Genomic DNA, 25,139 nt, shown 5'->3' with positions numbered 1-25,139 from the left:
ATTCTCGCCTGTGTTGTCTTGGTCTCAGATTAAATCTTCCTTTTATTTCAGTTCAATTTAAGGCTTATTTTGGTGCCTGCATCTTCCCAGCTCTGCTCCTTTGCCTTTCTTTCACCGCAGGGACACAGAACACCCCCATCCCCATTAAAATCTACTTTTCACAAAAGCTCTAAGAGAACTTTCTCCCCAAAGCACAAATGTCTGAATTTTCTTGAAGAATTATCTCCCTGGAGTGTTGTAGTTTATAGGGATCAAAATATTAGGATGAAACAGGAACAACTAGCTTTTTTTTTTTTTTTTTTGACTCTGAGAGGTGGGTTTTTTTTGGTAACTAATTTGAGGTCATTTTTCTGGCCTCTTGGAAGCTTAACACAAACCGGGAGGCATTGACTCCTTCTGTGGTTGGGAGAATAAGAGCATTAGCCCGTGACCCCTTGAGAGAGTCTCTCGTTCTCACCAAGAGAGCATCAAAAAAACCCGAGAAAGTTGAGGCCTCAAAGTACCGCGGGGCTGGGAGGAGTCTAAAAATTTCTGAAAGTTGGATTTTTCTAACCCCTGATTTACCTGTTCTGGTCTACAGGTAAATCTACAGGAGCAGCAAGAACTAGGACTCCATCCTTCGTTAACTTTCTCTAAGTCACATATTAATGTGAAAGAAAGATCTGGCTTTTGATATTGGGGTTGGGAAAAAGAGAAGAAAGCAGACAGATAGAGGACGAGAGGAAGGGGGATAGAGAGACATGGGGGATGGGCAGTTTGAAGGAAGGCAGTCACAAAGGAGGAAGTTTGCCTGGGTAGGAGCACAGGGTTCCCCCTGGAGACAACTAGAAATATACTTGCCTCCTCTGTGTCTCTTCTTTGGGATGAACATGTTTATGATTCTACCATGAAGCTCGAAACATTTTCACTTGTGTTGCTTTAAGCATTGGGAAAAGAAATAGCTCAATATTCCATCTGGTCTGAGGAATATAAGAGCTTTCTCTCCTAAGTTTAAAAGATTTCAACAGATCATTTTGTAAAAGTAGCTACGAGAATCAGTGGGTTACTCTGTCAAAGAAACACTGCTCTGTAGCTGCATGTTATTTCTAGTTTCTTTATAAACCAATTTGTTAGACTTGAGAAATCCATGTTGATGAACAGTAAAATTTTATATCACCCAGGGGCAGCCATAAAGATAATGGACTGTCATTGCCATGGTTAGTTTCATCCAGAAAGGCAAGAATGAAAGAGGCAAACCTAATCAAGAATAAAGAGCTAAGAATAAAATTCAGAGCTAAAAATTTGGTTGCAGCAATAATCTTTTCCACAAATACTTGTGATGAATCCTATTTGTGAATGTCATAAAGAATTAGAAGTTACATGAAAAGTTAGCAATAGTGTTCATATTCAATATGATGCATATACTATACATAAATTTATACTTCCATCCAAAAACGAATAAATAGAATTTACCTGTGTCATCTGATCAATGTGTAGGCACATTCAAAATAAATTATTTACACATGTTACCGTCTTTTCTTCGCATTCCCAATGGCCTCTTTGCTTCCTGTATTCATCAATAAGCGTTTACTGAGAACCTGCTATGCAGAAATTCTGTGCTAGGACCTCAGAATATTAACATAGAGCACTTGATTTCCTATAATTAGAGTTCTCCTTCTGACTATGATCCAGTACTTGTCATTTCTCTGTGGGTGTGGTTTCTGTCAGAAAGTAAATCTCTCTTTATTTCTATATAAAATGAGACATATGAGGAACATAAGGCTTGATATTTTTGATACTGTTAGTTAATTATGCCTCTAAAACCCAGTGAGAACGCCCCAGATTAATACAATCCTTGTACATATTACAGAGGTAAATACTCAAGAGCTTTTTGGAACATTAGTATCATGAAATGGTTTTCAGTTGTCATAATGTACAATACATCACAGGCTACAATTGAACCAGCTTGCTCTAGTCAATAGGCTTGAAATATATCAGGGTGACTGTGCTTTTTGGAATGGAAACAAACTTCTCGTATGATCAAGGTAAAAATCAGTAAACCTCCTCAACTTTCACCTGTAAGATAAATTGAGTTTATGCTTCAGCTAAACAAGATACTTTACACTATTTGGAGCTACCTGGGGAATTTAATAGCAGCTACCAAAAATTCTGTGTTCCATTTAAAGAAGAAACCATGGGAATCTTTTCATCCATGGTAAGTGAATGACAAGGACAGCCACCGATTGCTGTGGTATGATTGAACTCCACGGTGATTTCCAGGAATGCTGTAAGAATCCTATGATGCTGTCTTGGGGTAAAAACTGCACTGTAACTCTACTAGAAATCACAGTAATTGTGTTGTAAATCCCATCAACACCCTTGCATTATGTCTTGGTACCTGCTGTTAATTTGTAAACCTTTGCACTCAGGTGGTGCCTCCAGGTTTCATAGCTTCAATAGGTTTTGCCGAATTAGCAATAAACAATTTACATTTTCAAGAAGAGAGAGAGTATCTGGATTGTAATGTTGCTTCTGAAAAATAAAATCTCACTTTGTAAATCAACTTGCTCAGATTCCTGAGGTTACAATCATCCTGTGCTTCTTACTTTGTAATAACAACATTAAAATTCAATATTAAACTTTGACAAAAATAAAAGAGGTAAAACCAGATACTGAGACTCTCTGGTGACTTGTTAAATGCCTTAATGCTTCTCTGTTGTATAGGATATTATTTTAAAACATAAGAACAGATATCTATCATACTTTTGATTAGCTGGCTGATTTTTATAACTCTTGTGGCTAAGAGACTCTGGAAGTTTTGGGCTGAAAACGACCTATGGATGAATGAAAGGGAAGGGAAGAAAAGAACGAAAGGCTTAATAGGTTTCATCTCTTTTCTTACCTCTCAATCTATAATAAGCTTGAAGACTGGCTAAAATCTGTTTCATGGATTCCTGCGGACAGACTTTAAGCCCAGTTGGGAAAAATGCTGATCTTTTTGTTCGCTGCTTTGCCAAATCGAATATTCGCCTCATGGTTGACAGTTTGTACATTTTTGCAGTACTTTCAGCTGTTTCGATTCTTGGGGCATTGTCTATGTCTTTAGTTTCAGAATGGTACATTTTAATGGAGAGATCTGTAAAAGAAAGATTGATTTCCTAGTGAATATATACATTTATGTGATATATGTGAAACATATGATAAATGAATGGAATAAACTAAAAATTACAATCCTTTGGTTTATGAAAGTCCTACTTTGGTGCAACTGCCAAATGAAATATTTTAATAACAAGGCATTTTCAGAAGTAAGGGAATAGTATGAGCTGATCAAGTATTTAAAAAAAAACAACAACAATATCTCAAATCATCTTGCCTTTAGGAACTGCCAAATATTGAAACCATTTCCCAAACATCTCTCTAAAAGTCACTCCTCACTTAGCACTCAAGCCTCCCAAGAGATGCCTCTTTTGATAGACATTATAATTCAAGTGGGGAGTGATGTAGCATTGTGGTACCCGGAGGTATACTCTTGATGAGGAAGCGGAATGCTTCTAAAAACCTAGAGAAAAGAACAAACTTCCTGCCTATTAGTGACAGCCCTAGGATTTCTACATGGGGAGCTTATAGGGTGGCAATCTGGTCAAAAGTGAGTTAGAGCCAGGACAGTTCTTAGAGTTGCATTTACAGAGCAGGTTTGATATTTTATGCGGGGTGGTGAGAGGACGAATGAAGGGGTGGGGAAAGAGAAGGGGCCGGTAGAGGATTTAACTCCCCAAGCCGTTTCATCCTGCTGGCTCCACTGTGTTTGTTAGGGTTAGGTGTAGACGCATTTCTAACTTACTAGACCTCTCATGATAATAACTTATGTTCACCGAGCACTTTTTTATTCTGAGTTTTCTTCATTGTATTATCTCATATTATTCACAAAAGCTCTACTATGTAGATGAAATAGATACTAATTTTCTCAGTTTAACATGCAGTAGGGGATCAAGGTTTAGGGTATCAGCGCATGTTAACCGTAAGGTCACATCTTAAGTTCTCTCCTACTCTATCTCTGTCCTTTTAGCCAGAACACCATTTAAGAAAGGAATTATTGATGAACAGCTGGGATCACTCACTATGGCTCCTTGACACTATAAACTATGACTTAACAGAGATTTATATTCCTATTTTAATAAAGAAGGCTCTCTAACTCATATCTTCTGAAATGTGGTGCAGACAAGGGAATCAAGCAGAAATCCAAGCAGGGTAGTTGGAGAGCAACTCAAATCTTGTTGCAAAGCATAAAAGTCTCTCTTTCATTATGGGGGGTAGAGAGAGAGAGTACTGGTGGGAACACATATTCTCTGTCACTTTGAGGAGTTTCAGAGTATTCCATCTGTCTTGGGCAGTGATAAATTCTCAAGAATCTCCAGAAAGACAGGGAGCTGAAAAATTAATTTGCTCACCCAGACACACAAAACACCAATAAATCATAATCTCTGAGTGGAACATGGGCATCAGCTACTTTTGAAAGTCTTCAGGTGATTTCAATATGCAGACAGTTTGGGAATCGCTTTTTTATGGATCTCTAAGGATACTTTCAGCTGAAGAGTCAATATCATCCACCTCAAACTGGCTTAAACACTAAGGAAGTTATTGCCTACAAAAGAAAGTGAAAAGTAGGGAATGCCTGGTGAAAACAGAGCTCTGGCTCTGCCTTTCTGACATTCTCTCATTCTCTGTGCTCAGTCCCCTCGTGTGGTGACTTTACCCAAATGCTGGCTTCCACTGACTTGAACATGCTTGCCTTTGTTTCCATTGAAAAACAGCCTTCCCCTAAAGTATGGCTGATTCACGCCATGTGCCTGGACTGATACCAGTTGCCAAGAGATATGCCAATGCTCAATGGGTTGAGCTGAGTGATCACAGGGCAGGGAACTGGGATTACTCTGAGTGGCTCATTTGAACTGTGGAGTGGGGTCAGTTTCTCCTGAATCACATTGGCTGCATAGCAAAGTGGAATGTGCCCTTTCAACATTGGAGCAAAATGCAAGAGGAGGATAGCAGTGTATGTAGCCATTAGTACCCACTGCAGTTAGTAAAATGGAAATTTTAGTTTAGAAATGTTAATTTTTAATAACACTTTCAAATTCTTACAGTGATTACAGTGAGGTAAGTTGTCGTACAGTTTTTATAATTATATTTCAATTGCCATTAAGAATGGAAAAAATGTGCATCCTGTGATAATTCTAGGCCTATCTGGCATGGTAAGCACAGATCACAGTTAGGGAAAGTGTGTTCCCCATGTGCCCTGCACTTCTCTGTTTTTCTCACAGTGCCTGCCTGATATGTGGGGGAATCCTGCTGTGAGCCTGGTCCTGCTCTCACTTTGCCATTCCCACAATCTTTAGTCCTTTGGGGTTGGCTCTGTTCTTACATTTTTATGTTATACTCTGGTAGAATTCTGAATAACTGGATTTGGAAGTAGTATTCTCTCCACTCTGCCTCTGGGAACAATGCCCCTGCTCTGGAATTTTTTCCATTTGGATCCCTCTGGATTTTAACACTTTGTTCATAGTAAGGCTTGTGTACATAGATCCTGCTTGATCTGGATCTTTGGAATTTATTCTATCAGGGTGACAATATCAGGGGATGAGAAAGTCACAATTTGCCCTGTTTCTCAGCATTCCCATGAGCTCTGACCTGCTCTCTTTTCCCTATGAGGGTCGATCTTTCCCTATTTTGTATAGAGAACATTTTCCAACATGTCCACATAGCTGGCAGTCAACAATTAGGGTGAATTAGGTGTCATGAGACTTGGTTTGCTTGGAAATCCAGGTTTATTGCTGTTATCTTTCATTCCCAAATGTGTCCCTGTTAGAAAAATAAGTTATATAAGCACCTTGTTTTTAGTGTCTCTCTGCCAGAGGGAACCCAAGGCAAATACTCTACAAATGGCTGCCTCCTTCCTCCAGGAAGCATTTTGTTCCATTTCTGCCTATGTTTAAATAATTCTTTCCTTTTACCTGAAAATTACCTTCCAAAGGCTTCCACATATTAGTCCTATTTCTGTCCTCTGGTATAATAAAGACCTAGTTACAAGTACTGTCTGAGGGAGTTCCTTATATTTTCCCTATGTTAGGCAGTTTTCTACTTAGGGTAAACATCCTCCACCTTTCTCTGGTTTCTTGTATTACCTGAGTATCAGATACCTTAGCCTGTTGTGTTCCTCTAGTTTACATAAAGCCAACCACGGAGGATCCCTTGTGATAATACTATTGCTTGAGCAGGGATCAGAATCTTGTGCCTGTGTCCCCACCCTACGTTATTGCTAGAGATGTGGGAGCAAGATCTCTGAGAACAGGAACTTACAGTTCCCCGGGTCCAAGCATATTTATAAGACAGGCCACAATGACAAAGTCTGTGTCTTTTCCAAGGATTTCAGAGAAAATAAACTAAAAAACTTTAAAAATTGAAACATGGACTGTTGAAGATTTCAATGAGGTTAAAGAGCTGTTATTTATTGGAGCTAATGAAAGCTCCCTTGGGTAAAGCAATTAGATCATATTAGATGCTGTTCTCCAGTGCTGATATATTGTAATGTTGATATTGAACTAAACTTAGATTCTTTGAATATATTTTCATGATTTGATCATTTTTATCTTATATAAGTATTTGGAAAGGGTAAGTAAAAGTTTCATGAGAATGAATTGATAGTTGAAAGACCTGCTATTAAAAAAAAGAGCATATTTAATAGAAGATTGAAACATTTTTTTGAGGCAGAAAATATTTCTCCAGGATGATGACAAAACATGAATATAACCTGTATGATGACAAATTGGCTGCCATCAACAACTGTCTCTGGATGATGTTCAAAGTTACAAAGAGAAGAGAGAGGCAAAGTGATTTCACAAAAAACAAAAAGGTTCTATCATTTCCAGAGCTCAAGAATATTAGAACATTTTAGTTAAATATTTTATGGAATTTGACAAAATAAATACAATTGTACTATATTATATAGATTGTTCTATGTTATGTAGATTAATCACCAGGAAATCAATCGTTAAGCCAATAATTTTGGGAGGTAGTAATATCACTGAATGAAGAAAACAAAATGGAAATGAATACATAGGACTATTTAGAACTCCTAAATACGGATGAGGAACTGTTAATATTCATGATGCTTACTTTCTAAATTTGACTTAAATTATGTTTATTATTTGTGAAAGAAAAATGTAGTAGCAACACAAATCATATGTCACTCAGCTATTCAAAATGTTTGCCTTATACCAGTGGTACCCAGGACACTGGCTCTGTGACTTACTAGCTATATTACTTGGTTGTATTTGGCCCCTCTGCGCCTGAGTTTCTTCACTTGTAAAATGGGGAATAATAGTGCCTCTCTGACAAGGTTTCTGTGGTATTAAATGAATTACCACATGGGCAGCATTTAAAACAGTGTTGGGCACAGTGTGAGTGCTCAATCAGAACTCTTTTACCTGATAAACCACACATTCACTTCCTGGTATTGCTGTTTCTTTCTAACACGCTGTTTCTTTATACTGATCCTCCGTCCACAGACCAGACTGTGCATGCCCCGAAGTGTACCTACGTTTTGCTGCTGTGCTGGTCTTGTGCTTGTCTCTTACTTCATACTGGAGGGCCCTTCTCTTTCTTCTTTGTTTGTTGGGCTCCTACTTTTCCTTCAAGGGCCAGCTTCTAAACTTTCTCTCCTCTGCTAAGCTTTCTAAGATCCCACATTCAGAATTCATTCATTGCTCCCTCCTGGTCTTCTAGCATGACTCAGACCTCTATTGCATTTACTAATTCACCGTATTTATTACGTGTCTACTATGTTTCAGGCCCAGTATGGAATACAGCGGTAAATTAGATGAACAAATGTCATGGAACTTGTGTTGTAGTGCTTGCACAATAATTTGTTCTAAATATACAAGTTTCCCCCCTTAGGCTGTAAACACCTTTGTATTTGCAAACATCTAGGGACTTTTAGATTCCAGATACCCCAGTATTGTAATTCTATCCTCTCCCCAAGTCGCTTTGGTGCTTGCCTAGTACAATATTTTGTACATGACAGATATGCAATATGTATTTATTAAGTGAATTAATGAAAAATTTTTGTGGAAATAGTAATGGGTCAAATACAATATAGGTATGAGATTCATTAAAAGCCATTTGGCCATGAAAAATGGTTTCATATGTTCTGTCCACTTAGATTATTGTAAACTCCTTTTTAAATTTCTACTTTCTACAGTGTGTAATATCAGAGGCTTTGGACAGTCATTTTATTAATGACAATATCCTAAGTGAAAAGACAAACAATTTTATTAGGAATGAAAACCGAAAGAATAAAAAGGATATGATTTAGATATAAATATATTTTAATAAAGTCAGCATCCCCAGAGTCTTTTCATTTACTTAAGAGTAAATAAATAATCAATGCAACCAATTAAAAACATGAGTATCAATGGGAGAGAATATTGATATTGCCTGGCTTTTTAGGGTGGCAAATCCTTAAAAACTTTGGCTTCTCAATTATTATATTTGATAGGCAAAACCATAACCATGGTTGAATCCAACCCTCTGCCTATTTTGCACCTGCACCCTTGTAGCTGAACATGACTGGAGAAAACCATTAGGGCTCACTTTAACTTTATGATCCTTAAATAATATTGCACTACATATCCATGGTCCATTGAGTTTCTCACTCTTTTGGAGAGCTGCGCACAACTTTTTTCAGATTTCCTGCATTTCTTGCCAATTCTCACTCTCAGCTGATGACCTTGCTTCACTTTTTACTGAGAACAAGAGGTGCCAGAAGAGAACTTCACGAATTTCCACTTCTACATCTGCTCACTGGCTGCATCTGCGCTCAAATACCCTGTTTTCCCTTCTGTGACTATTTGATGAGCAGACTGTTCTATCTAAGGCCAATTCCTTTACTTATGTACTGGATCCCAGCTTTTTTCACCTCTCAAGGACAGTCTCCCGGAAACTCTCCTTTCATTTGCCTGCACCATTATATTTCCTCTTTCTACTGAATTAGTCGTATCATCCTACAAACATACTATTATTTTTCCCTTCTATTTAAAAGATTCTTTCTTGATACCACTTCCCCTCTGGCTACTGACCCTTTTTTCTATTCACCCAGAAAAACTTTTTGAAAGATCTGTCTTTATTGCCTTTCCTAAAACAAGGCAAGCTCCTTTGTGTGTGAGGATTCCTCTGATACTACAGGCAAAGCTACTAATATTTCCTCCTTTCTTTCTCTCCTCTTTTATCCTTCATTCTTTTTTATTTTGATGTTTACAATGTGCTCATAGAGCCTGGTGCATCCAACATGTTAATGCGATGCTTCACCAGAAGGTGTCGCTAATCTAACACGTAATGTACTGAAAACTGAATGTTGGAAAATATATCTCCGATAATCACTTCTTTGAATTTGGAATTGTATATATTGAGTATTGACATTTGTTGATGGGCTAGTGGTAAGGATGGTGATTTTGGAACAAAACAGGCCATTTGAGGAAGGGCTGAGACAGCATGATGGGATGGATTCCCATTGAGCTGGGAGGTTCTCATGAAAGGCCTGGCAGCCGGAAAATATTTAGATGGGAAAGGAGGACAACATTCCCGTAGGCAAGGCAACTTGCAGCAGGCTAGGGAAAGTGGTTGACACTGAAGGTTTAAATTGGGGTTTAAATTAAATTTCTCAATTGGTTCCAAGAGTTTTGTTTATCAGATATACAATTTTAATAAATTGAACATTAACTTAAAAAAATTAATTAAATTTCTTTGCCACTCAATCTTAGAGCTGACCCAGATCCTACAACCCAGGATAGCTGAGAAGTTTGGAAATTTCCAAATGTATAGAAAAGGAAATTAATGAAACAACCACTGGATTCAAATACTGAATTTTCTTAGGGTATACATTATTTTTTCCTATGATAAAGTTAAATCTGGCCAAGGGTGGAGTGGCAGCTCTGAAATGTTGGGCTTTTGACCCTTCATTTATTGTTTTGAAGTTAGATTGCCTAAGCATGTCTACTGGCTAATGTGAAGGCCAGCCTTCAGTCAAAAGTGTCTTTTCCACTCTAGGTTCTAGGTTGGTAGCCATGTGGCCTTGACGTTGAGTGCCATTATAGGCCACACCATCTCCTTAGCATACCATTGGAGAGTATATTTTTATTTTTCCTGTACCAAAGTTGGCCTCCAGTCATAGGCTGCTTACAAAGTTTCCACATCAGAGCTCAGCCTTGCCCACAAATCAGTCTTTTTCTTGATTACATATTAAAGTGGATCCATACTAACCTGTTTGGACCACTCCTCACCAAACTCTTTCTTCTAGAGGAATATTTTCTGGCTATCTAACTGTGCAGGCTTACAATGTAAGATTACTGTATATATATATAGTGACAGTAACAGATAACAGGAAAAGGAGAATGGGGCTTTCACGGAAGCATTGTTATGAAAGCAACAGCCACTAGTATCAGCACTTAGCGAACCATTATGTTTCCCCAAGGGAAGAGGCTGCAATGTCTTAATGAACAAATTAACAAGAATAGAGACAAAAGTTACTGGAATTCTTACAGATCAAAAATCACCAAGAACTGAACTCCATAGAGGGAAAGTGGATAACATTTCAAGACCAAATTAATGCATGAAAGTTTAAAAAATAATAATTTAACCTTGCATAAACTTCTTAATCTTGCCGAAAAAGAGCGAAGGGTTGTGGCCTTTATGCAGATGCTTAGCTTGTTTTTGATCTATTATTTCCCGGTCAGCCTTCCACATTAGTAGAAATGCTCAATTACACACCTGAAAATTTTTATCCACAGAGGAAGGGCAACTAAATGTACATCATGCTTAAAATACCTGAATATGCCTCAAAAATTATGCAGATATATTGAATATCTTGTTGAATGCTGTTCCAGAAAATTGTATGGATTTTAAACACAGTTTTCTGTATGATTAAGCTATCACAGGAGCTTCTATACCTTGTTTTCCACTTCTCTTCATACATTTAGTTCCCAATAAACTTCCACAGTACTAATCCCAGTGAAAGCATGTTGCAATAAATGATAGAAAAGAGGATCATAGAAATTAAGGAAACTTCCAGTGATTTTCTTTAATGAAACATGAAGTGAATAACTTCTCATGATAGTCAGCACATGGACTGATCATCAATGATGCACGGAGTGGGTGCTATACCATTGCCCTCTCCAAAGCTGTTGAAACTTGGATGCCATTGCAGCTTTCCTTACCTCCCAAACTGGCATTTGTTCAGCAACACTGCTCCGTAATAAGGGTGAAAATCAGTGCTCCCTTCTCTCAAAGAATTAAAGCAGTTATGTTATCTTCTCATTGCAAAAATCAGATTTAGCCATTACACTTGATATATCAGAAAGGCAAGGATTAGAACTGTGGGAATCCATTACAAGAAATAAAAGTTGCTAACTCCTATTTTCTATCCTCTCTATCCACATATGTATGGAGTCCCTCTTCCACCTCACTGTAGTAAAAAAAAAAAAAAAAAACCAAATCTATAGGTGAGATGCTGAGAAATTTTGCTGATGGCATATGCAGCTTGGTGAGTGGGAAGGAACAGCACTCTAGTTGAAGAGAGATGTAGAAAAGAGAAAAGGGGTTGTCTCTTTTGTCTCTGAGAGGGTGGAGCAGTGAGTTCTCCTTGTCTGGTAAATGTCAGGGAGTGGAGAGGCAGGAGTTCAGAAGGGCCATATATCTTTACCTCTACCCGGAACAGAAATGCTTGCTAACTCCCTTCCTGTTTATGGGGGAGATAGAGGAGGCCATATTGAAAAGGAGAGGAGTGTTCTCAAAGATAACTGGCCTCTTTCTGTCCTGGGAAATAAGAGAAACACAACTGGGATACTTGTCATGGGGTAGCTTGAAGGTTTCACACCTGGCCGTCTTCTTCTAGGGCATGAAATTGCTTCATAATGCAGCCTTTTGGCTGTTTTTTTTTTTTTTGGCTGAAGTCCACTTGCAGCCAACTGCCAGTTACAGAGGTGCTGTTCCTAGTGCAGTTTTAGAACCACTGGAATGTCCTTAATTCTCAAAGGCCCTCAAGGTATGCAGTATTGTGTCAGAGGCTGTGAGAAACCACTGGGATCCGCACAACTGCCAGTTACAGAGGTGCTGTTCCTAGTGCAGTTTTAGAACCACTGGAATGTCCTTAATTCTCAAAGGCCCTCAAGGTATGCAGTATTGTGTCAGAGGCTGTGAGAAACCACTGGGATCCGCGCTGTTGCTTCTTCAGGGAGTGCTAAATTTACTTCAGAATTTTAGCAGTGAAGTTTAAAATGTTCAGGATTGTAAATGATTTTCACATGAATACATAAGCAAAATCAGCAAAATCCTTTCTCCTTTAAGTAGGCCAGTCTTGAAAGTTAGAAGAGTAGGATATTTCTATCATCTGTGATTAACTGTAAAATATATTACTTTGAAAAAAAAAATGGTGAGTGGAGTTGGTTTAGTGCTGAGGTAGAGTTGTAGTAAACAGGATGTGAAACAAAAGTGAGAACAATTATGCTAAAGTTGGTGGCCAGACTAGTTAAAGCTTATTTTCAGGAATTGACAAAAAGAAATCAGTGCTTTCTCCAGTGGCTGGATTTTTTGGTACCCCTCGAATCATCCTAGTTGGGCAGCTACCTTCTTTGTATACATGTAGGACCAATCCCATTAAGCCACTTTTCATCATCTCATCCTTATATTAACTTAAATTCTACTAACCCATTTCATTGCTTCTGCTTCTCAATTTTTAACCCATCCTGTGTATTTTTTTGGTACCATCTCCATAGATTTCAAAATGTGGCGTTTACACAAAGATACAGATTATGAATAAGAGCTTAGCTTCAGAATGGAATTTTACACGTACATCTGACATATGTGGATAATGAATTGCAATTGTACCTTACAAATGTATGGAATGTAATAGTTTTCAAAGCATTTTAGCCTGGCTTGACACAAAGCTTGGATGATATGGAAACCACGGGTTTATGCTGGAACAGTACCAGGTCATTCGCAAACTAGAGGCAGATTCAGTGCGTGATCTGTTTTGAATTGGGTGGGAAAGACAAGTAACAGGAATTCAAAGAGACCTATAAACTGAAAGCCTATAAAAAATTCCCCAAAACTCAGGAGGAAGCTAATTTCAGAAGCTGGGGGTGCACTAAGGAAATATCAGGGAACAGAACTGTAAATTTGCTTATGGGACACATTAATGATATGTGCCAAATCCCCACTTTCTTTCTAGTTCCAGCTGTGCTGGGTTGCCAGAACATGGGGCATTTTCTCTCTTTGATTTGGGGCGTATTTATTTTGTAGATTCTTACCATATCCGAAGTACTCATATCAGACTCAGCTCTAATTTAGCCCAGCAGCTTTATTTTCTGAATCTCTTTGCTGCCCCTGATTCTAATACTGTGAACCGTGAAACACAGTACTCTGTAGTTTTAGTGCTCGTAATAATGGAGTATGTTGGAAGTTCTGAGTAAAGAGAATTACATGTAGAGTGTTGGTTCAATATTGCCAGAAAAGAGAGCAGAATTGGAGTAGATTGAACAGAAACAGCTGCAAATCTCTGACTGTTAAATTTTCTGATGTATAAGGACCTATCATAGTTCATGCAGAGAAAAAAAGTTAAACTTCATTTTGTGTACCTGTGTGGTTGAAGTTACAGCATGATAGCTCTACCTTCCAAAGCTACTTCTTGAATTTGGGCAAATATTCTCTATATGTTTTAGGTTTCTAATTAAGGGATAACAATAATTCTAATACCATAGTTTTGCATTAATGTTTGCATATTATATAGTTTTGTTTTGTTTTAAAATTTAAATGAGAAAATAGATGTCAAGAGTTTGTGGAAGGCCTGGAACATTGGTAGCTGTTACTATGATCTAGTACCATTTTATTCTGAGGTTTAGGGCTAGGGATAAGATAGAAATAAGATTACCAATTTAGAAAGTAAAATATAGGACACCCAGTCAAATTTGAATTTCTGATAAACAACTAATGATTTTTTTAGTGTAGGTCCCATGCAATATTTGGGGCACATTAAAAATAAATAAAGTGCTTCTGTTAAAAGTCAGATTGTTAGATTTCATTAAAAAATCTACTGTATACTGTTTTAATAGATGCCTCTAAATGAAAAGATGGAAAAAAGTTATACAAACACAAACTAAAGGAAAGTTGGTATAGCAATATTAATATCAAATGAAGTCAGAGCTTGCTGGTAAATGTTTACTAACCAACTCCTGAGGAAGGATTAGAAGGCCTAATTTGTAGCATTTGCTAATTTCCATGTGCTAATTCTCCTCCATGGCTGATTTCAAGTCACTAATGTGATATTACTGAACATGGAGTTGGGAAGAGATGTGTGCAATGGAGTCTTGTAAGTTAGTATGGCCAGTTCCAGCACACCAGGGGATGAAATTTGTTATTTGGCAGAAAACATTACAAAGATGAAGACAGTCTCGTCATAATGATAAACGTTTAAAAGTCACCAGAAAGATGTGGCAAGTTATAATTTTATGTACTTAATTATAAATTTCAAAATATATCAAGCAGAAGTTGACAGAACAATAAAGAAAGTAAAATCAACAATAATAGCAGGTAAATTTTAAGATATCTTTCTTGGTATCAATAGAACAAGCAGATAAAAATCAATAAGAGTATAAAAGATTGAACACATAATTGAACTTGACCTAATGGACATATATGGAACATAATAAAATAAACATATAATTTATTTATATCATATATAAAATATACTTTATTTTCAAGCCCAGGGAGAACATATACAAATAATGACTAGGTACTGAACTATAATGCAAGTACATGTTCTCAGACTAAGACTAATAGGCAAGTAAGTTAAAAAGCAGTTTTTAAAAAATAACTGGAAAATCCTCATATGTTTTTGGGGGAAAAAACCTTAAATTAACCCATAAGTCAATGAAGAAATCATGTTGGACATTAGAAATATCTTTATCAAATGATAAAAATACTACATAATACTTGTGGGATATAGCTAAATCAGTACTTGAAATATAAATTTATCTCATTAAAATGCCTATTTTAGAAAAAGAAAATGCTAAATATGAATAAGCTAAACATCTATCTCAAGAGGTTAGCAAATGAAAAAATAAATTCGAAGAAAATACATGAAAAAATAAAGAACAGTAGAGATTAATAAAATATAAAAGAGGAGATAATAACATAAAAAAGGAGAAGAAATATAAAACCGAAATTTTTTTTTGAAAATACTAATAACAAAAACAAAAAACAAGAGTGATCAAGTAAGAAAGAGAAGATATAATTACTATCAGGATTGAAAAAGGAGGACATCACTATACTTTCTATAGATATGAAAAACATAACATGAAGATGTTATGAATAATGTTTTGTCAATAAATTTAAAAATCTATGCGAAACTTATATGAATAAATTCTAGGAATATACAACTTACCAAACTAATATAAAAGATAAGAAGCCTAATTATTATTATAACCTTTACAAAAATTGAGTCAGTAGTGAAATATCTTTCCATAAATGTTATTCTCTAGCTTTACCGGAAAGTTCTATCAAACATTCAAGGAAAATTAATTCCATTTTCATACAAACTTACAAAATTTGACAAAGTATGAGAAAAAATATCATGCTCCAGTCTCAGTTATGAACATGAATGTAACGATTTGAAATAAAATGTTAACAAATGAGATCCAGCAGTGTATAAAAAAGGTCATGACCAAGTTAGATTTATCTCAGGAATGTAGTGTTGGTTTAATATTGGAAAATTGATTAAGGTAATTTATCACATTAATGAATTAAAAGAGAAAAATCATTTGGTGATCTCAATAGATATAGAAGTACACAACAAATTTCTATATTTATTCATGATTAAAACTCAGGAATAGAAAGGAAACTTTTAAGATATCTGATATAGTACATTTACAAAAACAAAACAATCCCCAAATCTAAAGGAAACATCATACTTAATGGAGAATTATGAAAGCTTCCCTTTCAAGATCAGTAACGAGTTAAGGATGCAAGCAACCACCTTTTCTCTTAAACATTATACTAGATGGCCTATGAAGGATAGTAAGAAAATATAAAGAAATCAAAGATACAAAGACAGAAAAGGAAGAACTTGAATTTTCTTTGTTCACAAATGACATAATTGCTAAGTAGAAAACTTCAAAGACTGACTTTGGGTGGTGAACACACATTGTAATATGCAGATGATGTTTTATTGAATTATACACTTAAAACCTATATAATTTTATTAACCAATGTCACCTCAATAAATTTAATAAAAAAAGAAAACTTCAAACAACTGCTAGTGAATTTTCAGAATTAAGATTGTTCAGCAAAGCTATGGAATATAAAACCAATTACTTTTCTACATCGAAAAATAACTGATCATGTCATTTACATGATGACAATTGATATAAATGAGCTAGAGATAAGTCCAAGATGTAAAAGCCCTTTATTAAAATAATCATGCAACTTTATTGCAAGGTACTAATAAAAGGAGAGATATCCATGTTCTTGAATAGAAAGACTTAACATTTTAAGGATATCAATTCTCCCCAAAGTGATCCATCGATTCAACACAATTCTAACCCAACATCAATAAGATGTTTTGTGGAACTTGGTGAGCTAATTTGAGATCATATTATGGAATAGTGGAGGGTCAAGACACTCCTGTTGAAAGAGAACAAAGTCAAGGAAACATGGTTACCAGATACCAAGATTGTAAATTTGTTATAAATTTGTAATAATTAAAGCAATGTGGCATGGGCTCAGGGAGAACAAAATGGACAAAACCCATGTTCATGACAGAAGGAGTATCACAGAGCAGAGGAAAAGGAGAAACTATCCAGTCAGTGGTGTTAAAACAATTGATTATCCATGTTAATAAATTATTTTCCTAATTCACACATACTTACACACATTAAATACTAGTGGCCTAAATAGGAAAAGCAAAACTATACAACTTTTATAAGACGAGATAGGAGAGTATTTTCATGACTTTGAGATAGGGAAGGATTTTTAAAGTAAGACAAAAACTCCCACAAATCAACTATATTAAAATTAAGAAATGTTCATCAGAGGTAACCATTAAGAGAGAAAAAAAATAAGCTACAAAGTTGGAGAAGATATTTGAAAGGTTTACGAAAATGGTGAAAGGATCGACACCCACAACTTTTAAAGATCTGTTCTAAACCAATAAGAAAAGACATATACCTCCATGAAAAAGGGGGCAAAACACTTGTTTAAGCATTTTCTAGAAGAGAAAACATAAAAGACACAAAATATGTAAAAAGATACTCAACCTCATTAGTAATCAGAGAAAAAAAATTAAAACCACAATGAGATACTATTCCATCCCACTGTAGACTGGAAAAAAAATAAAACGTCCGACAATATCAAGTGTGGATGAGGATTTGGAGTAAAAGGAACTCTGACCTAAAGTGGTAAAAATGCTTAGGAAAACAGTTTGGTATCACCAGTAAAGTTGCAAACATGCATAGCACGTGACATGGTTTTTCTCCTTCTTAGGTTGGGAGAGAGAGAGAAAGAGGGAGGGAGGGAGGGAGGGAGAGAGAGAAATCTAGATTTTGACTTTGGAGAGACTCCTGTCTGATGTGAGCACCAGGGGACTCATACAAGGGTGTGTTTGTATCAATGTTATATGTAATAGCAAAGTCCATCAACAGAAGAATGAACATTTGATGTATCTGTACCAGGCTGTAGCATGTCTCAGATGCCTCTCATGCCCCAACTCAGGCCTTCTTGTTGTATGTCATGCTGGTAGTTTCAAATTGGCTGTGATAGGAGTATTTATTTACACTACGGACATTGGCAAGCACTATGAAGAAGGATTTTTACCCCCTGAAGAGATAGTTGCTAAACATCTATTAGCACACCTTTTGATTCGATTTGGTGACAAATTATATATGAAGAAGAGGGACTTGTCTTAGAGGATATCAAAATTCCTGACTTTAGAGAAAAAAGGTGACAGCATGAAATGAGACAGAATGCAAGACACAGAGTGGTTTATGACAGAGAGAGTGCTTATGGTATTATGAAGAACAAGATAGACATGGTCCCCACCCTCATGAAGCATTTGAATTTTTTTTTAAACAGTGTGCATTAGAACACTTGGTGTACCTTTTTCAAAATACATATACCTGTAACCTATCTATGCCCTAATATATATAATCAGTGCTATTTTATGTAAAACAGTTAAAAAAATGAAACAACATAATAAAGGGAATGATTAAACAAATCATTCTATGAGCGCTTTTAAATAATGAGACTACTCCTTCCTAATGTATATTGTGATATAATATTTAGTAAAAAAAAGCAGGGTGGGGGGAGATTAAAACAAATCCCCTGTTAGCCCATAACATAATGATCCACGTATCTTCACAGAGGGCAATAAATCATGCTTTTCAAACCTGGCTGTGTAGCAGAATCACCTGGACTGCTTTAATAATATTCTAGCTTGGGTCCCACTCCAGACGAATTAAATCAGTATCATCAATGCTGGAGTCCCAGCATTAGTGTTTTTACCATGTTGAGAAATGTTTCATTAAAGTCCATAGGCTGGGAAAAAAAGTCAATGGAAAAGGCAATTGGCAGAGAACATTGTTGGGGGAACTGGTTGTAAATGGAATTAAAGTTGTAGATAGAAACAACATTTGCAAAGATATGAAATCTTTTTATTTTCCCAGAAACAATAGAGAATGAGAAGAGTTTGGATAAAGATTCAGAGAAATTTTGAAGTGAAAAGAAGAGATGTCGAATTAAGTCAAGTGACTTAAATCTTCTCAGTATATAGGAGGAGGTGGTAATAGTAATGATAGTAGTCATCATAGTTGTCTTAGGAGTCAGCATTTATTGAGCATGTTCATAGAAGATACTTCACTAAGTGCTTCATGAACATTATTTCACTTATCTTCATTGCTGCCCTATGAGGGAGACATTGCTGTCATTATTCCCATTTTATATACGATGGAGATATATAAGGACTGAGCAATTTGTCAAGTTCACATAACTAGTAACGGCAGAACTGCTCTGTGCAACTGTGTTCTGTGTTGAATGCAGTCCCGTGAAAACCTTAGTCTTTTTTCTTAACTGTACCATTATGTGAATGAGGGAGAATGAGGCTGAAGGCTTGAGAGGAGAGGGAGGGTTTGGAAATCAAACTGGGAGACTTGGACAGGGAATCAGAGATGAGTATGACTGGAATAGCTTGGATGGCCCAATTAATGTTATATAGTGCATAAATTTGTTTCATGGAAACACTCCGTTTATTTGGAATTCTTTAATAACACTTGGCAACTCGGGAATGAGAGTGGAAAAAGTGAATGTTAAGTTTACCCAGAGTGGAATAACCAAGAAAATGGGGCAGAGAGTCAAGGAGTAAAGTTTCTATTGTACCAACAAGAAGACTGTTGAGAGAGTTTACAGAGAGGACCCTAGAATTTAGGATTAATGTAAAGGACACTGAGACCTGGGTGGGCTGAAGAACTGGAGAAACTGGGAGAGGCTGAGGGACTGGGCTGTTTTAATCAAAGTAAAAATCAGGTTGCATGGAAGGGAAAAAGAGAAATTAAAAAGAGGTGTTTCAGAGTTGCGTATCTTGAAACTATTGCAAACCTGGAGCTAAAATTTCAGTGTTTTGATTGGAAGGTAATTTTAATTCAGAAAAGGCTTTCCCACTGTGTCAATTCACATCTATTAGGCCAGGTACTGCCTTTAGATACATAACGCAACTTAAATGAGACACTTGCCACTAAACTTAGACTTTAATGGTGGGCATTTAAAATGACACTGTGACTCCATATCTTTGAGGAGTTCAAAATGTGATGCTTTTTTCTTAATGAGTAATAGATCTCCTAAAACTGGTGCTTCAATTTTTAGGGTAGAGCTGAGTAATGTGGCCAGATATCCCGAGATTAGTCATGCATACAGATAATAGAGAAATGGCTTGAATGAGCAATCATTTGATGTTGTCAGCAGAGGAAAGTTGGCTTTTGAATTAATATTAAAAATCATATTAATTGTATTCATATGATATTGGACTGATTAATAGACTAAGTAGATGTAAGATAGGACTAGACACAGCTTTAATCCAAGTTTTGGTTCTAACCTTCCTACCTCAAATAATTTTAGGAACATTGTTTAGCATTCTCTGCTTAGGTTCCTGACCAGAAATGAGCACATTGTCTATCAACTAGTGAAATCTAAGGAGTAAGATTAATTAAAATTTGTATGAGCTTATATAAAAAAAAGTATTAATATGATTACTATCTACAAAGTATTTTGATCAGGTCTGAACTACCTACCATGGGTTAGTAATTGTGCCTTTGGGTTTCATAGTCAGGCATAATTAAGTGTAACTTTTGTTTATTCATAAACATAGCAAGAACCTTAAGACGGACAAATTAGCCCTACATATGTTATTTTCTATATGAAGTTAAAGTATTTCTGAAGTGGAAAATTTTAATTAATTTTGAGGTCTTGACTTTTCTCCACAAAGTTCCTTTTGGTTTAGTTTCCTTTAACCCTTCCCCTTGGGGAGCAGTTGTGAAAATAGATATTGGCTGTGGTGGATAAGGGGAGCAAAGATGGCTGAATGAAGAAAGCCAAGTTGGAATGAATTAAGATGGTTTTACAAAGGAACACAGAGCAACATTGTTCCCTCAAGAATAACTGTATGTACAAAAACAGACTCATAAATATAGCGGACAATTTGGTGATGGACAGAGGGGATTGTAGGGTTGGGAGAATGGGGTGAAGGGTTAAAAAAGTACAAATTAGTAGTTAATAGAGGGTCACAGGGCTGGGGAGCACGGCATAGGGAATGCAGTTAGCATTAATATGTTGGCTAGGTGGAAAACCAGAGGAGAGAAGGAAAAATTAGGGGGATTGTTTTATAAACTATCCAACCAATGTACTGTATACTTGAAACTAATTAAAATGAAAAAAAACAAAAAAAAAACAAAAACGAATGGCTGTATGTAAATGGGATAATATTTATCTACTGAATATAACCATATGCTTAGAAGAATTTATCACTGTTCTGTAACTCTTTCATATTCTTTCCCACATTTACTGTGACCAAATTAGAGGTGCACACTTTCAATAAACAATTATAGTAATCAATGCATGTGTAGTTCAGACTTGACAGTGGCGTTTCCACATGTGAATTCTCATTAACAGCCACCATATCAACTCATTGTAGGATAAGTTTGGCATGCAGGTTGCCTTGGATTCAGAGCAAAAAGTGCACCCAACCTCCTCCCTTATTAAAATGATTCCATCTGACTTGATGCTCGATTTGTGAGGCCGAAATCCCAGTGACATTGTCTCTCACTCTCAGACAGTGGGCTCAGACACAACAGTTGCTAAAAATTGTCTGCGTTGGAAGGCTAAAACTCACGTTGTGCTCTCCTTCCTTTAAACAAACTTCTTTGCAGTATTCCAATGGTTGGTAAAACCAGTTCCCTCCCCACAACTGCAGAAGTGTCTTCCCTCCTTGAAGGAAGAAGAGGTGGTGGATTGAGACCTCAGACACCCTAGAGTTCCATACTTCACAATAGAGTGATGAGGTCGGGGCTTTTGTTATGGTCTTTAACACATATACACTGAATTATAATATAAACCTAGAGACTATTGTAGAAAACAAACTTCGTTGCCTCAGATGAATTTTTTTTGAAATTTTTAAAGAATTTATTTGAGCCAAACTGACAACATATGCCAGGGAGCAAGATCTCAAATGTTCCAGATGAATTATTTTAAAACAGCATAAAATCTGTGAACATGATTGAGGCACTAAAGGTATACAGGATCTGAATTTTCAGAGAGGATTAGCATGCAAAACAGTCGATATTTAAGGTGGCTGCATGCTTATGATTGACAGAAATGGCTAACCAAGCAGTAGGTCATGTCATTGCTGCTTAATTAGCTCACACACATAATAGTCCTTTAGTGTGATCAGTGAAACAAGCATAGAGGGGCCACAAGGCAGCAACTACTTTTTATTTTTAAAGCAAATATTAATCTAATAAATGGTTTGAAGCGTGCTGCCACAGTTTGATAAACTGGACGCAAAGTGTTTTTAATTTACACAGCTTCAATTTTAAGGACATCTTCTCAGATGCAATTGAACAACAACAAAAATCTGCCTTGACACCCTTTTGAATTACACTGTCCTGAGGCTGTAGCAGAAATTTAAAAATATAGGTGCTGCAAAGTTAATGTGACTGGCATTGGGTGGCTATCTCAGGGACACAAATGAAGCCATGTTCTCTGCTAATGGAGCCACAATAAGGGAAAATACCTTCCTAGGCAATTTTATGAAATGAGAACATATCCCAGTAGTCGAGGATTAGCAAGAAGTGGAGTGTCTTCAAATGCAAATTTCCTGACATTTCACAGCTATTAAAATAATTGCCCTACCTTGGTGAACTAATAATAACTTAGTTAAAGGTTTTATTTAGTATAACCAAATGTAATGCAAAAGGCAAGGACTCTGATAAACACCATTTCCATTTTAGGGCTTGCTAAGGGTGGATTTTCTTTCTCTACTTCTCCCCCACCATGTCATAATGTCACAAGCAATTAGATGAAATTATTTATGTGAAATGGAAAGGTAGGAGTGTAAAGCGGTGCTGTGCACTTCTGATGCCACTGGCATCCCCATTATGAATACTGAAGAGAGGAGCCATGGTATCTTCATGAAGTAATTGTACTTTGAAACTACTGAACTGTCTTTTGTTGTGCTAACCAATTTTATTTAATGAATGCTTTAAAATCGGAACTGTTTCACTTTTATGTATCAATGGAAAAACTACATACAGAATCTGCAAAGCTTAAAGGAAACCTTTTGAAATATTGGCATGTCTTTGAATCTCTTAATATTCTGTATTGGGTATGTGGTAAGCACTCTGTGGAATCGAATGGAAAAAAAAATAACCTAAAGGGATAGGAAACCTTTCGAGAAGAAATTTGGCAATATGAATCACATGCCATAAAACTATATTGCTTAGAATCAATAACTTAACTTCAGTAAATTTATGCTTAGAATCTTAAATACTGAGAGATGCCTTATGTACAGGGATGTTTATCACAATGTTATTTATAATAACAAAATAATTAAGAACAATTATTTCTCTTTTGTTGAGTATTTAGATAAAGCAAACCATGATGTATCAACTGAGTGGAACATGATACAGCCAATAAAATGATATTTGTCAAAACTAGAAAGCCATGCAGAACATTCATATGATGCAGTAGAAGTGCAAAAAGTCTGATATACAATTGTGTGTGCCGCAGAACTGCCATTATAAAAAAATTAAGTAAGCATACATAGAAAAAAGACTGAGGAAACACGAAGGTGTTAAGGGCTGTGTTTGGATAGAAGTACAATGGGTAATTTGTTAATATATTTTTGATTTTTCAAATAATCTATAATTTTTAAAAATTGAATTTAAACACCCAACTGTTATGCTTAACAGTTTTACTGAATTAAACTCTTCTCTCTCCTAAAACCATTTTCTAAGTACACTTATGATAGTCACAAATGGGAAACCAGTCTGGCCAAAGCAAATAAACTCTAATTAATGTAGACCTTGCTATTTGAAGATTAACAGAAATTCACAGATCTGAGATTCTTACTGAAAAAAAGCCTCAAACAAGTAACATGTTAGGATTCCTTATTACGTAGTTACAATGCTTTGTTTCAGAGAAATAAGCATACAACAAATTGTAGTTTTTTGGTAATCTTATTTCAGTTAACTTTCTATATATAATTATGCTATTTCAAATTGTTTGTAAGGGCTGATATATAATATATGAAAATGAAAAAAATAGTTAAATTACTTAACGTAATTAAACAAACAAACAAACAAAACAAAACAAAGCTGATTTGCCTAGTCAAGTTTATGAAATGAACAAATTGATTTGTTTCAGCAGATTAAGTTCAGAATACACTGGAACACCATCATTTGTTTTTAATTAATTTTTTCATAAATGTAAACATTGATATGAAATGAATAGTTGAAAGGAAAGATAAGTAAACTTTGTTCCATCCACTATCATTTATGTAGCAAAACATCAAGAGGATTTTTATGTAATATTTTCTGGAAATTTTTTCTCTCTAAATGCAGCCAGTAAAATTACATATAAAATAACTGACAGTATCAGTTATTTTGTGACTTATGAATGCAACCAACTCTTTGTTTTACTTCTCTATGGACATTTTCAAACCAATGCTTTAATTAAAATGTTAATCACTCTTAAAGAAGAATCAGACATTATTGATTTCAAATGTCTTAAAATGTTATGTTATAATGATCAGGCTTATTCTAAAATGTTATCTAATACATTTTTGATGTATTAAACAGGTTTTTTAATACAGTTTTTAAATAAAGTTTTTAAAATACATTATTTAAAAAATATGCTTGATTCGTGGCTGGCTTTAATTTTAGATTCACTTGAATATTCTCCATAAGAACATTCGGTATCTAGTATTTTTATGTACATAACTTCAAAATTACCAAGTTTCTAAGTTGGCTGTAGTTATAAACTCTGAAGATAAAGCACACTTACTATTTTGTAAGGGAAAGCAACTCATTATTTAACAGTGAGAAAGTAAGAAATACATTTTTTGTCTGATCGTAAGTGACAAAATATTAATTTCATTTTTTTAGATTTTATTTATCAATTTTAAGAGATAAATGGAATTGGTTTCATGGAACTACTGTTACTGTATTAATGATATGAATTTATATTTAATGTTTAATAAAAGCAAATAGGAAGCATTTATCTCTCTTATTTGTTAACACAAATTGCACTTAAGATTATGTAGTAAGCAATAAAGTGAAAACAATTTCTGACGTTCGATCAATCAATCAATCAATCAGCCTTTATTTAATGCCTACCATATATATTAGCCCTTTGAGATACAGTGGTAATTTATTGATTTTAAATGTTCTCTTCTATAAATAGATTTTATAGATAAGCAATTTAAAAGTAAACAAATATTCAAATAACTTACCTTTGGTTCCTTGAACTTGGAGAAAAATCCAAAAAACGAAAATAGCCCTTCTAGTTTCCAAATACAT

At 35.6% G+C, this 25,139-nt stretch overlaps 1 protein-coding gene across 1 annotated transcript in view; it reads right to left on the bottom strand.

Moving 5' to 3' along the window:
- Positions 1–25,139, bottom strand: part of IMPG1 (interphotoreceptor matrix proteoglycan 1) — a 108,415-nt gene extending 83,276 nt beyond the window's left edge. The window contains exon 1 of the mRNA XM_039853233.1: positions 25,073–25,139. Within this exon, the coding sequence (XP_039709167.1) occupies positions 25,073–25,139 (67 nt within the window). The remainder of the gene's footprint in view (positions 1–25,072) is intronic.

The sequence above is a fragment of the Pteropus medius genome, unplaced genomic scaffold, assembly GCF_902729225.1.
Source record: "Pteropus medius unplaced genomic scaffold, Ma_sr-lr_union100, whole genome shotgun sequence".
Lineage (NCBI taxonomy): Eukaryota > Metazoa > Chordata > Mammalia > Chiroptera > Pteropodidae > Pteropus > Pteropus medius.
This window is presented reverse-complemented; position numbering and strand designations above follow the sequence as displayed.